We start from the raw sequence: 13,424 nt of genomic DNA, 5'->3' as shown, positions 1-13,424 counted from the left end.
CGTGCTACCTTTTCTTATCGTTCACGTGAAACAGTGGACATCTCTAAAGTATCCTTTCGGTGGTAGGTACAACTACGCGCGACCGAGCTTCATCTTCTTGAGAGGTTCTTCCAATCGGTACACCCTGCACTACCAACTCTCTCCACAGTACTCGCACTAGGCTGACAACCACCATACTTACCTTACGGCGCCGAAGAGGCTTTTTCGCCTTCGCGGTGGAGCTTTACAAAAATTATACTTCAGTACCAAGGGACTTGGTCTTTCCATTGCACAATCAGAACTGACCGTCCGCCAACGTCTAGTAAGGGGTACGCCATGTGAACATGTGCTCCACACAACCACTTCAACAGCAATTACTGGTCACAGCATTTCGAAGTGTGCGCATTTGGCAATTTTCATCCTAACCGAGATCAAATTAATATACAAGAAAAGATCTCCTGCTGTATAATCATCTCCTCTCAAACACTTCACCATCCGCACATCATGGAGCATCCCTCAGAGCTCTCTGAGAAAATTACTGACGCCCCCGAGGGGGGCCCTTCAGCGCCAACACCGAAGTCCAAGGGTAAGCAAAGCTCCAATGGCAAGGAGTCCGTCGCCAGTGGCTTCAAGTACGGACCCGTGCCAGGTCAGTACTTCCGTTCACGACGCGTGAAGCCCGAGGATGTCGGGATGCCGTGGCTCGACAAGCCGCACCCGAGGCAGAAATGGGGAACGATTCTTCCCCTCGTCGGCTTTGGTCTTGGCCTGATGGTGACCGCCATCATGATCTGGGACGGATTCCGAGTCATCGGCAAGCACAAGTACTGCCAGATCTTCCATGACGATTTCAAGTCACTGAACGAGACCGTCTGGACTAAGGAAGTCGAGCTGGGTGGCTACGGGTAAGTTACCTTCGACCATTGGCATGCATTGACTAACTCGAATATGCAGCAACGGCCAGTTCGAGATGACTACTGGCACGGATGAGAACGTCTTCGTCAAGAACGGTGAACTCATCATCAAGCCGACTCTCCAGGAGGAGCAGTTCCTTGGAAGCAACTATACCCTTGACCTACGTGGCCATGGATGCACTGGTTCCAGCTGGAGTGACTGTGTTGCCACCACCAACACGACCAACGGCACCATCATCAACCCCATCAAGTCCGGTCGCATCAACACCAAGCGCGGCGCTTCAATCAAGTACGGCCGTATCGAGGTCGTCGCCAAGCTGCCATCTGGTGATTGGCTGTGGCCCGCTATCTGGATGTTGCCCAAGGACAACGCATATGGCCCTTGGCCTCGCTCTGGTGAGATCGATATCGCCGAATCTCGCGGCAACGATCCCAGCTACGCTCAGGGTGGCAGGAACGTTGTCTCGAGCACGTTGCACTTTGGTCCCGACTCCAACCATAACGGCTGGTGGCGCAACAACGTCAAGCGCGAGGCGCTACACACCACATACGCCGCCGGTTACAACACTTTCGGTATTGAGGTAAGTCTCATATGTCTCCGTCGTCTTCTCGCCAGTACTAATCAATCATACAGTGGAGCGAGAAGTACATCTTCACCTACATCAACACACGCCTACTCCAGGTCATGTACACGCACTTCGACCAGCCCTTCTTCAAGTACGGAAACTTCCCCCAGGCCGATGCCAACGGCACCCGTCTCGACAACCCCTGGAAGCACGCCAAGAGCAACGCCGCTCCCTTCGACCAGGAGTTCTACCTCGTCATGAACCTGGCTGTCGGTTCCACCAACGGCTGGTTCGAGGATGGCAAGAGCGGTAAGCCATGGATTGACAAGAGTCACCGCGCCAAGCTCGACTTCTGGGAGGCGAAGAACCAGTGGTTGCCTACGTGGAAGGACGGCGGACAGATGAAGGTTAAGAGTGTTACCATGTGGCAGCAAGGCGGACACAATGGGTGCAAGGCTTAAGGTGTCTAAGGCTATTGGCTGAAGGAGAAGACTGGTTTAGTGGACTTGACTCGTTGTCGGAAGTGCTGCGCAGGTACAAGTCCGTATGGAGAACCTCGCTGATTGTAATCGTACTATCTAATGCAACGACTTTGTCTCAAGGGATCCATGCTATCTTGATGTGGCCATAACGTTCCTTGTACGCACTTTGACGAATACGGCTTCGTCGCAAGCCATGTTTAACGGTGGCTAAACTGCTATTCTTAAAGACAGCCGACGAACTCTCTATAAATATAGATGAAAATTGTTGTGATATCTCACGTACTCTTTGACAGAATAATAGGCACGCAAGTCATGTACGCCCGTAAAGATGGAAGCTAGTGTTCAGTCGGGAAGGTGGGATGGCCTCCGGCTTACCATTTCGGGCTATCACGACCAGGCACCCACTTTTCCACTTCTAACATCTACACGCCTATCTTGAGTGCAACGTCCGATATTCGCAGCGCGCGTACTCGTGACTAAGCCCGGTATCATCCGAAGTACACGCGTTGCTCCTCTCAGTCGAGCTGCTTGAACGATTCACCACCAAAAGCGCTCTCTATTCCATAGGTCCCACCAGCATCTCGTACACATCGCAACCATGCCGTACTCTCCCAAAGTAGGCGACTCGCTAGACTCGCTGGATACACCATCAATGATTGTGGACTTGGACCTCATGGAAGCCAATCTGGATAAACTCATGAAACAACTCCTCCCTACTGGCGTCAACATCCGCCCACATCTCAAGACCACGAAATCCGCTATCCTCGCGAAGAAGATGGTCAAAGCGGGTGCAAAAGGAGGATGCGTAGCCAAGCTCTCCGAAGCAGAAGTCATGTGTGAAAAAGGCTTCACAGACCTCCTAATCACCTGCGAGATAATCGGCGCAGCAAAAGTGGCGCGGTTAGTGGAACTAGTCAAGAAGTACAAAGACGTGCGGATAGTCGTCGACAGCATAGAAGGCGCATCCGCAATCGAGCAAGCACTATCAGAAAGCGGCTTCGAAGGCACCGTCATGACGCTCATCGATCTCGATGTGGGATTACACCGCACGGGTGTGCAACCGGGTCAGCCAGCCTCGGACCTAGCACGTTTCGTCGCCGGCTCAAAGCACCTCAAACTCATCGGCGTACAAGGGTACGAGGGACATTTGCAACACATCCACGGTCTTGAAGAGCGCAAGAGTCAATGTCTGGAGAGCATGATGATCCTTACTTCTACCGCCGAGGCGCTGAGAAAAGAAGGTTACACGATCGATGTCGTGACGACTGGTGGAACGGGCACAGCGGAGTTCTGTGTCACGGTCCCTGGAATCACAGAAGTACAGCCTGGTTCTTTCCTCTTCATGGACACGGATTATCGCAATGCTGTTGGTTCGACAAATTATGCGCAGAGTCTGACTATCTTGTCGACGGTTCTCAGCAAGCAGGGCCCGAACATTATTACTATTGACGCGGGCCTCAAGTCGTTGACGACGGATTCTGGATTGGCCGAGTGCAAGACCCCGGGGTATACGTATGGCGTTCTGGGAGATGAGCATGGTAGTCTCGCTTGGGAGGAAGGCAAGGGTAAAGAGTTGAAGATTGGCGATAGAGTCGAGATGGTGCCTAGTCATATCGATCCGACGGTAAACTTACACAACGTGTACTATGCGTATCGGAAGGGCATCATCGAGGAGATTTGGCCTGTAGACAGTAGAGGGTGTGTGCAATAGCGGTCGGGATGCTACAAATTCAAATTGGTAATCGCGTCTAACAGATTATGTACACCTTCTTGACACAAGCCCATACTCTTATAGTCCCTACTATACATATTTTCATCTTAAATGAGATCCAGTAGATTTGCCTGCAAATCCTTCACTGGAACATCGGCAAGGGGATCTTTGCCGGTAAACGACGCAGCCGCTCGGTCTGCCCTGCTCATCTTCGTGATGTCGTAGTGCTCACCACCCATCTTGGGATGTCGCTTACTTTTATACGCATTGAAATTGTCGTTCCAGTGCCATGGGTCTTTATCCGCTTCTTTCGCATTGCTTGTGTTCTCGACATTGTCCAGACCCCTCTTCCTCTTGCCGTTGCCTGTTGGCGGCGGAGAGACGTGCTTCTCACCTGTGGCCTTCGGATTTGCGTTCTCTTTATCGGCGTCGTCGTCTTCTAGAATTGTGACTGGGTTCTCCGCAGAGCTGCCGGCGGAGTCTTTAGCAGCCTTTTCAGCCTCGAGCTTCTCAGAAAACGTTGTCCCAGTCATGATCTTCTCGACCTCTCCGTTGGTGTGCGCGAAGTCATCATCGACGTCGCCGACCTTTGCCAGTTTGTCGAGGCGGAGTTTCGTCGCAAAGATTCCCTTCTCGGGGTCGAGGTTGCCCTTCTTGAAGTAATTGACGGCTTCCTTGCGCCATGAAACGCATTGCCCTTCGATGCCAAAAGCAGGGAGATCGTGCGATAGCTCTAGATAATACGCAATGACGATTGCCAGGTCAAGGAAGCGGGAATCTGGCTTGAGCTCGCCTGATGCTTCAATAGCCGCGAGCACGGTGAGTAGTGCGCAGCCCATTAAGCCGATCATTTCGCAGGTTGTGTCGCCGTCTTCGTTGTTGATGAGCGCGGTGATGTGCTCGTTTTCGTTCAGCCACAGCCCCACTGCGCTGATGACCGACCACATTTTCTCGATCCGGTCCTTTTTGGCGTGGAAGCCTTGATTGAACTCGACCATCTTTGCGCCGTTAGCTTACAGCTGTCATGCACAGCTAACCATTACACTTACCATATTTTCCATAATTTCCTGCATCCCCCATCCTTGCCAGTCTGTATACAAATTCATTTCAAAAGCGTCCGGGTCGCAGTACTTCGCCTTCCTTCCTAGTAGATCCGCCTTGAGCCACGCATCCCACAACATGACCCATTTGTGCTCCGGATGTTTGCTCGCCGGTTCTTTGAAGAGGCCATCTTTTCTGAATTGATCGTCGATGGGCTTGTAGAGCCTTTTGAAGATCTCGGATTTAGATGAAATGAAGGCGTCCGGGTCCAACGTCCAATTGAGATAATTCCTGCCTTCAATGTCGAAGAAAGGATGCGGTATGCAAACGTAGTCGTAAGGTGCTGGGTCGGCGGACTTGCCCGTGCTGCTGTTCTGCTTGTTTTTCTTCTGCTTGTCGTTCTTGTTGGGGCGCACCGACTCGAAAGCGGAATCCGAGCTCTCGCTGCCCGAATCTTCTAGGAACACGCCGGAATCGCGCGCGGTCTTCTGTTTCTTCGCCGGAGGCATTTTCACGTGGGATATGAGACGGGACAGGCGCTCAATGATATGTATTTGATGAGGATAGATAATTAATCGATGATCTTGATGGATTGCAGGTGTGGGTTGATGAGGTTCATCCGGGTATTCGTGGGATCATGACATCAAGGGGCTTCGTCATCGCTCCAGGACCCCTGAACAACGCGAAACTCTCACGATCGCACGTGAATGGCGTTTTGTGGTATCCCGTTGCGTCTGGCGAACCCATGTTGTCCGCATCTTGGAGATTCTGATAAATCCCCAAAAGCTCGCCGCCTTTTGTGACATTACAGGGTCCACTTGGGAAGAAAGATGGTAGAAGTGATAGCAGAGGGTATACATGCAGCGGGGTGCGACGGACGGACGCGTCGAGGGAAGCTTGTGCCCCAACCAACTAGCGCAACAACACCACAACCGCGACCATCCATGAATCTCGGCTCGCATTACTTTCCAACGAACCAGCACGACCTCTCTTCGCCCTACAACTCCATCACATCTCCGAAGAGTATTGTCGAGAGCGTCATCTCATACCAGGAGAGAAACCAAACACCCAAGAGCCTACATCTTCGTCAGATCTTCCAATTTGCTTCTTATATCATGCTGTAGTCTGCAGACCTGTCTAGTTCTTTGTTTTTAACAAACGCTGCTGTATCTCGAACGCAGGTTTGGGCTGTTGCGGAAGAAGCGCCTGATGTCCTTTTACGAGCAGGTCGCAGTCTGAGTCAAAGGCGCACTCTATTCTTTCTGAGCAGGTCGCAAATGCCCTCCTCCCGTGCATCGGCGTCTGTCTCAATGATCTAATCCCAGAGGCCGCACGGTCACTTACAGCTCAAGCATTCAAAACGCGCGGAGGGTACCAACTGTTCGTGACCTCATACAATGATCACGGACGTTGACGATATCGAAACAGACTTTGGTATTGGTTGCCCAAGTTGTTGGATACCAATGGCTACGATATAGTCCTTGTTGTGATCGAGTAGCAGATGCACATGTTGAACGTTCGGCCGCTCATCGCGTCATACGACGGCCTATGGAACTGAGGTCTATACTGGCTTTCACATACTTGCAGGTTGGAGCGACTCTTCCCAAGAGTCCCAGACGCCAGCATGTCTCGAAATTTCTGTATGCGTAAAGTATGCGCATGGGAGACGGAACGGCGCAGGTTGTGTATGGGAGTAGTGATCGAGACTCCATCGTGGTGTAGTTTGCCTTACCCTGCAGCCTACAACAGCGCAGAAACAAGAAATTGAGAACTTGCAACCTTGATGTAGACGTCTAGGTCGTCTTTTGTTACACTAACCGTTCTCATGGCGTGCTGTTGTAGGAGGTACGCACGATCTTCAAGCTGCGAGAGACTTTTCACGGATGAACGACGTGGAAGAGAAGGCACCCGCTCGGATGAGAGACTACGACTTTTCCATGCCTACCGCTCAGTGCCCAGCGGCCTGGGTTCTTTCACGACACTAACTGTGTCTTTTGTTCGCGATAATGCCTTGTACTTGTGTAGGCCCTGCTATAACCAACTAGTAGATTAGAACTATGTATGCTACTCCCAGCTTGATTGTTCTGCCACATACCGGCCTGCACGTGAAGCCAAAACACATTGGACTGCCAACCAAAAATACGTCGGCTGATTTCGATCTCCAAAAGTATGAGTATGCGTAGCGAGTCTACGACATTGGCAACAGCGAACAGCCAGGCGGCTGGCAAAAATAATGCCCCCCAGCAGGATCGAACTGCTGACCTCGGGATATCTGCTCTGTCGAACAGTCATATGTGAAGATATGAGACCCACGTGATAACCAACTACACCAGGGAGGCTTTTTCTGGCAAACGGCGGATGCCTACACCAGACGGTGATTTGATGCCAGCTTTCCCAATTAGGCCGTTCATATTTCATCGCTCACCGCTCACCGCTCACCGCTCACCGGTCGCTCCTGCCGCCGCTGCGCTCGCTCCTTCCTCCGTTGACCCAAACATCCCTACCACCCCACCTTTCCCATTGTATTCTACCAAAAAGACTCGGCACACGTTTGAGTACATAACCCAGAAGTCTACATTGCCTTGAAACCTAGCGAAATGGTTGTTCTCATCTTGATGTAGTCTGCAGAGCACCTGTTGAGTTGCACCTTGTACGAGGCTCTCCGACTCTCCGACCTCGGCCTATCTTATCATGCACGCTAAAATTTTGGGCAGCTGCGTCACGCCCAACAGTCACGATTGATGCATCTGATGAGGCACTGGAGTTTGTTTTCCTGACTTTTGCAATTAACTATGGCTTCACGAATGGCTTCGCAGCGCTTGTGCGCTACATTGCGCGCATCTCGCATCAACTACGTCCCCGCGCGGTTTGCTTCCGCAGCCTCTGCGGTTAGGGGGTCCAGTCTACCACAGGACGTGAAGGACGCCATAGCCGTGAGTACCAAGCGATACATGCTCTACAGCGCCCTCCATAATGACACTCTATAGCGCGACTCCACACTACCTACACCCGACCCGCCTTCATCTTCGAAGACAGCCGGCCTCGTCAACCAGCAATTACCTTACATGGTCCCGACCTATGTCCGCCCACCACCGATGTTCGAGAAGGGAGAGGGGTGCTGGATGTGGGATATTGAGAACAGAAAGTACCTCGACTTCACAGCTGGTATTGCCGTCAATGCGCTGGGGCATTGCGACCCTGGCGTAGCGCAGGTCATTGGAGAACAGGTACGTCCGTCACCACTACATCGATTGCGGCTTACTGACTCCCTCCCAGGCCAGGCAGCTCATGCACACCTCGAACCTCTACCACAACCCACACACAGGCCTGCTATCGAAGCAGCTGATCCAGCTCACGCACGCGACCGGAGGCTTCGCCAGCGCCACTCGTACATTCATATGCAACAGTGGCTCCGAGGCCAACGAGGCCGCCATCAAGTTCGCGCGCAAGGTCGGAAAGTCAATGTCTCCGGACAAGGAGAAGCATGAATTCGTTTCGTTCCACAACTCGTTCCATGGCCGGACCATGGGCAGTCTGAGTGCGACACCGAACCCCAAGTACCAGACACCATTCTCACCAATGGTACCCGGTTTCAAATATGGCACCTTTAACGACGTGGAAGCGGTCAACGACCTGGTCACCGACGCGACATGCGGTGTCATCGTGGAGCCAATTCAGGGAGAGGGTGGTGTGAACGTTGCGACACCCGAGTTCCTTCTCGCGCTCCGAAAAAGGTGCACGGAAGTCGGTGCTGTCTTGATCTTCGACGAGATACAATGTGGTCTAGGTCGGACAGGTACCTTCTGGGCGCATGGTGGCTACCCCAAGGAATGCCATCCCGACATTGTAACCACAGCCAAGGCGCTCGGCAACGGATTCCCCATTGGCGCGACTATCGTTAACGACTTCGTCTGTGACAACATCAAGACTGGTGACCACGGCACCACCTTTGGCGGCAACCCCCTCGGATCCCGGGTCGCTTCATACATCCTGTCCCGCCTCTCATCACCAGAGATTCTCGATTCGATACCCGCCAAGGAGCAAGCATTCCGCAAGCACTTTGACGCTCTCAGACAGCGCTTCTCCACCCAGATCAAGGAGGTCAGAGGCAAGGGATTAATCTTGGGTCTTCAGCTTGATGTCGATCCTACGCCTATCGTTACTGCTGCTCGTGAGAGGGGCCTCTTGATCATCACTTGCGGTACAAACACCCTCAGATTCGTTCCCCCACTCGTGATCACCGAAGCAGAGATCAAAGAGGGCATGCAGATCTTAGGACAAGCGATGGAGAGCGTATGGGTCAACCATGAAGATGTTGAGGGCACAGACGGTCAGCAGGAAATGCGGTAATGCATATCCTGGTTAGCATGGCGTTCATCGGCGTTGTAGACGGGTATCACTGTACATATTTCACCAAAAGTCAAGGCATCAAAAGGACGATAGCAAGTTGTATAAGAATTGTATGTTGTCATACGCTGATTCCTTTTAGAGTACTGAAGCAAGACCAAGCAAGGCCGAAGCCAGCTCAGACGGGTATAATACATGCAAAGTAACTTCTAAACCTAGTGTCAGGAAAGTCGGTTGGGCGAGCCCGCTGTTCAATATAGAAATAGAAATGGAATGTGTGCCGTGGTGTAACCCCAGAGCTGTGTGAGCCGAATCTTTCGTCCCTCAACCACTGCCAAAGATGCTGGCGACTGGTTGGGACGATGCTGCACCAGCAGCATTCAAGCCGCCAGTTTGAGCAGGTCCTCGCACCGGCAAACCAGTACCAGGCGTAGAAGGCGCAGTCGTGCTATTGGTGCCACCCGCATCCTCGTTGTCGCCCTTCTTCGTACTCCCCGAAGTTTTTGCCTTCTTCTGCGGTCCATCCTTAGTCTTCTTATCAGCGCCTCCATACCGATGGTACTTGTGCCGATTCGGTCGCCCAAAGACCTGCTGCGGTGTCTGCAATAGCGCAAAGCTGGACAAACCCTCGCCCTCGTCATCACCCACAGGCAGAATCTGAGCGTTTTGTATGATCTCGATGATGCCAGCATCGTCTTCAAGCTCTTTCGCTTCTTGGTGATCGGCACGAGACATTTTCTTCGCGCGATTGAAGATTGCATGCTCGATTGTGTTCTCGAGAACTAGGGTTTCAACGAGTACCTCTTTTGTTTGTCCAATGCGATGGGCTCGTTTGATGGCTTGCGCTTCGATATTCGGTCTGTTGATCGGGTTCACGATAAGTACAATGCTCGCCGCATTGAGATTCAGCCCGAGGGCTCCGCACGCGACATCGATGAGCAAGACTCGCACATCTGGATCTTCGTTGAACAGTCTTACGTACTCGGATCGCAGCTGGTTGTTCAGAGTTCTCGCGTAGATGCGATGGTTCACATACATCAACTCAAGACATTGGGCGATGTAGAACGCCGCGTTGTCACCATCGTAGAAGATGATGATCTTCTCTTTCTCCTGGTGCTGCATCACCTTGTCCAACAGATATGTAAGTTTGGCTGATGTTGTGCCAATGCAGCGTGTGTTTCGGAGATCGGAATCTGCGGGAAGGTCCGCTGTCTCGTCTGCAAAGGTAAGTTTTCGCTTCTTTGTACGAATGGGTGATGCGATGTCCGGGGTGTCTTCAACGCCATTCACATCCTTGGATCCTGTTGACTTCTTAGGAGAAGCTTTGCTCAGGGTGGCTGACGTCCGACGACTAGTTGGTGGCTGTTGACCCTTCACCAACGAAGTAGGTACTCCTGTCCTCTGTAGCGGCAAGCCGTTGACTGTGCCTTCGCCTGATTCCTTGAGCTTACCCTCCTCCTCTGCCATCGCAATGGCCTTTGCTTTTGCTGCATATCCAACAGCATCCAGCCCGACCGTTGGATCTGAAGACCGGACGCTGCTATCAACGTGGAGTTGGCCCTCGATGAGCTGCGTAACACCAACCACGATAGGCTCCGCTGGGTAAACAAGTGCAAAAGCCTCCCGCGCTGCTTCTGGCCAACCGTTGACAGCCATTCCCACTTCATGAGATGTACTCAATGCAATCCATTCAGCGGAAGCCATAAGCTTCGACACGATTTGGCTGCTCTCCAGGAGGGATTGCGCGTCCTCGAGCGAGCAGTTCTTGTCCTCTTTGGAAAGGTACTTACTGCTAGTTTCAAGCGTGGCGACTACATCTGAGAGGCTGAAACCTGTCCAGGTAAAGTTGGACTGCCGTAAATTCCTAATGAGACTGTGACGAGCTTTCACGCTGTTCTTGTGGAATAGATAGTCGACATCGGTCCGCTCGCTCGTGATAGCGTTTGCTCGCAGAACTTGGATGAAGAGATTGGCCGTCATCTTATCAAACCAACATGGCTCGAGATAAACGGTTCTGTGTCGCATCGGCGGTAAGACAATGTCCTTCTCAACATCCTCTGGGCGTGTCTTCACAACTAGTCCTTCCAATGCTCGGACGAAGCATGAAGAAAACCCGGAATGAGTCTTTTTGTACTGGTGCTCGTGGCGATAAACGTATTCATCCCAGTCGAGCTTACCTTCGGAGTTCTCGCACCATGGTCGAACCATGAGGAAATGTGAAGCAAGCATACCCAAAGCTTTAGCAGCTTTGGCATTCTCTTTATCATTATTGAACGTCTTTCTCTTTTCAATGGCAAGTTCGCGCTGCAATGCCGGGTCGGCCTCCGGATCGGCGGTGAACATGTCTACTTCCACACCGACCAAACTTTTCGCAGGTGCTTTGAACCAAGGTCAGCATATGTACACATGTAGAACTTTGCACGACTTACTTCCTGATACAACCCATCGTCTCTCCGCTTGTATCTGCTTAGCGACAAGTACAGCATTCGAGACAGAACTCGAGAAAGAGTGTCCTTCATCGATAATGATCCGTAGCCAGTGTATCTTCTTCAGTGGCGATTCGTATATTCTATCAGTGTCGACGCAACTGCAATCTGGAATCCGAGTTGCTCCGATGTAAGGGCATTCACAAACGCGAGAGGCTCCAGAGCCCATGCGTCGTCCTTGTTCATCTTGACCGTCTTGAATCTCTTGTTCGAAGCGATTGCGGCTGAATAGAACCACGTCAAACTTCATGAGTTCAGTGGGAGCTGGAAGTTCGCTTCGGAAGTCCATGGTCTCGTCGGTGGGATGGGTAATCTTCGTCTTACCGGTGCGCTTGAGCACAGAATCAACGACGAGAATCTTGAGGCCACCCGGAAGGACGTGCTTTTGTATTTCTGACTGCCATTGGTGGAGTAAATTCGGCGGTACGACAATGATAGTAGCGGAAGAGAGCACTAATTGACGTGTTGGCGGTATTCGGGTATTCCTATTCATGCGTGGGATGTCTGGTGGTATCTCGTAGAATGGAACATCTCGATCCAGCGCATCTTTGATGCTTGTCATATCTCCAGCCCCGTTCGCCTCAGACTGCTCGAGAAAGGACTTCATTGGGATTGAATGTCGGCCAGCGGAAGAGATCGCCATGTCTGCCAACGATCCGGGTCGCTTGCGAAGAGGAGGTAATGGTCGGTATGCGGCTGGAACTTTGGGAAGATGGCCCTTACTTGCCAATATAACGGCCAAGCAAATTACCGTTTTCCCCAGGCCCATGGTCTCTGCCAGAATACCACCCCGGTTCATTTCGTAGTAGCGCGGCTCTTGTAGAAACGATCCATCTCGAGGCCCGAAGTAGAACTTCTTGCCATCGGGCGAGGTACGAACCTCCAATCTTGGATCAAGCTGCAGCTGTGGCGAAGCTTCCCGTTGCAGCATCAAGCTCGCCGACCGTGTCTGATACGCGTACAATCTTGTTTTGAGCCCCGGTAGAGCCTGTTCACCATGCTCCGACCACTTTGAGACTGCCGCAGAATCTAGTACGTCTTGTACGGCAGCACGTGTATAGCGACACTTGATCCTCCCCACGTCGGGCGCAGGTGATGGTAGCTTGTTGAAAAGGTAGTATAGCGAGAAAGGTTCTACATCAGCCCAGGGATCAAAGTAACGCGTCTCATCAGGATTTGAGTCTCCATTCCAAGTACTCGGTGAGATGTCAATTTGTTGGAGCAGTGTCCGCAGAGCGTTCTTCAAGCTCTTGCTGTTACGGTCAATCGTACGACGAGCCCAGTCTTCTGGCAAAAGATAGACGCGAAGAAGGCCGTGGTGGGACGCATTACCAGGCGTTCCTCTACGCGCGAATATCCGAATCCACTGAGCTTCAAGCAGTCGTGATGCTTCAATACCGATGCTGGCCTTGATCTCGTCGGGAAGCTCTTGTTGTAGTAACTCGACCCAAGCACCACTCGATGGTGAGATTGAACTAAAGTCGAATGTGTGCTTGAAGTGAAGGCAGCCAAGTGCGATGTAGCGATCCATATTCTGTGCACCAGTCTCAACACACTCCACGTTTTCGGGAGCTGGTAAGGAACCTGGGGTGGCGAGCGTAGATGATCCGGTAGCAGCAGAGGCTCGCGCTGAAGATGAAGATATAGATATAGCATCGTCACGGTCGTTCATTTGCTGCTCAGTTGCATTGTCCATGTTCTTGCGTGCGGCTCGATGATCATAGCTGCTGCTAGTCGCGCCACATGACGTGGGCGACGTGATTGTTGTAAGCCCGACCATCATAAGCGTTCGTTGTCATCAAATCCAGTGGGTACGATCGTACAGCCCGAGCACTGCGGAACAAAAGTTTGGGTCGATAATGGTAGGTGGTTGCAGGTGAGGCGGGAGGCGACTGCCT

General features: G+C 52.0%; 5 protein-coding genes and 1 non-coding gene across 6 annotated transcripts; 3 read left to right on the top strand and 3 right to left on the bottom strand.

The window, feature by feature from the left end:
• Positions 1 to 483: 483 nt before the first annotated feature.
• Positions 484 to 1,920, top strand: J4E83_003716 (uncharacterized protein; the record flags this gene model as incomplete). Its single annotated transcript, XM_049330649.1, has 3 exons — positions 484 to 884; positions 934 to 1,474; positions 1,528 to 1,920. 3 exons carry the CDS (start codon positions 484 to 486, stop codon positions 1,918 to 1,920), a joined length of 1,335 nt encoding a protein of 444 aa, XP_049190066.1.
• A 619-nt stretch (positions 1,921 to 2,539) lies between these two features.
• J4E83_003715 (uncharacterized protein) lies at positions 2,540 to 3,652 on the top strand (the record flags this gene model as incomplete). The annotated part of the gene is made up of 1 exon (XM_049330648.1): positions 2,540 to 3,652. One exon carries the CDS (start codon positions 2,540 to 2,542, stop codon positions 3,650 to 3,652), a length of 1,113 nt encoding a protein of 370 aa, XP_049190065.1.
• Positions 3,653 to 3,759: 107 nt separating this feature from the next.
• Positions 3,760 to 5,202, bottom strand: J4E83_003714 (uncharacterized protein; the record flags this gene model as incomplete). Its single annotated transcript, XM_049330647.1, has 2 exons — positions 3,760 to 4,650; positions 4,702 to 5,202. 2 exons carry the CDS (start codon positions 5,200 to 5,202, stop codon positions 3,760 to 3,762), a joined length of 1,392 nt encoding a protein of 463 aa, XP_049190064.1.
• A 1,725-nt stretch (positions 5,203 to 6,927) lies between these two features.
• J4E83_003713 lies at positions 6,928 to 7,032 on the bottom strand. The gene has a single exon. It is a non-coding gene; the product is annotated as a tRNA-Met (tRNA).
• Positions 7,033 to 7,497: 465 nt separating this feature from the next.
• ARG8 (acetylornithine aminotransferase) lies at positions 7,498 to 9,043 on the top strand (the record flags this gene model as incomplete). Its single annotated transcript, XM_049330646.1, has 3 exons — positions 7,498 to 7,626; positions 7,681 to 7,920; positions 7,970 to 9,043. 3 exons carry the CDS (start codon positions 7,498 to 7,500, stop codon positions 9,041 to 9,043), a joined length of 1,443 nt encoding a protein of 480 aa, XP_049190063.1.
• Positions 9,044 to 9,364: 321 nt separating this feature from the next.
• J4E83_003711 (uncharacterized protein) lies at positions 9,365 to 13,306 on the bottom strand (the record flags this gene model as incomplete). Its single annotated transcript, XM_049330645.1, has 2 exons — positions 9,365 to 11,418; positions 11,470 to 13,306. 2 exons carry the CDS (start codon positions 13,304 to 13,306, stop codon positions 9,365 to 9,367), a joined length of 3,891 nt encoding a protein of 1,296 aa, XP_049190062.1.
• Between the last annotated feature and the right edge of the window lie 118 nt (positions 13,307 to 13,424).

The sequence above is a fragment of the Alternaria metachromatica genome, assembly GCF_023757995.1.
Source record: "Alternaria metachromatica strain BMP 0045 chromosome Unknown scaffold_6, whole genome shotgun sequence".
In the NCBI taxonomy this organism is placed as follows: Eukaryota; Fungi; Ascomycota; class Dothideomycetes; order Pleosporales; family Pleosporaceae; genus Alternaria; species Alternaria metachromatica.
This window is presented reverse-complemented; position numbering and strand designations above follow the sequence as displayed.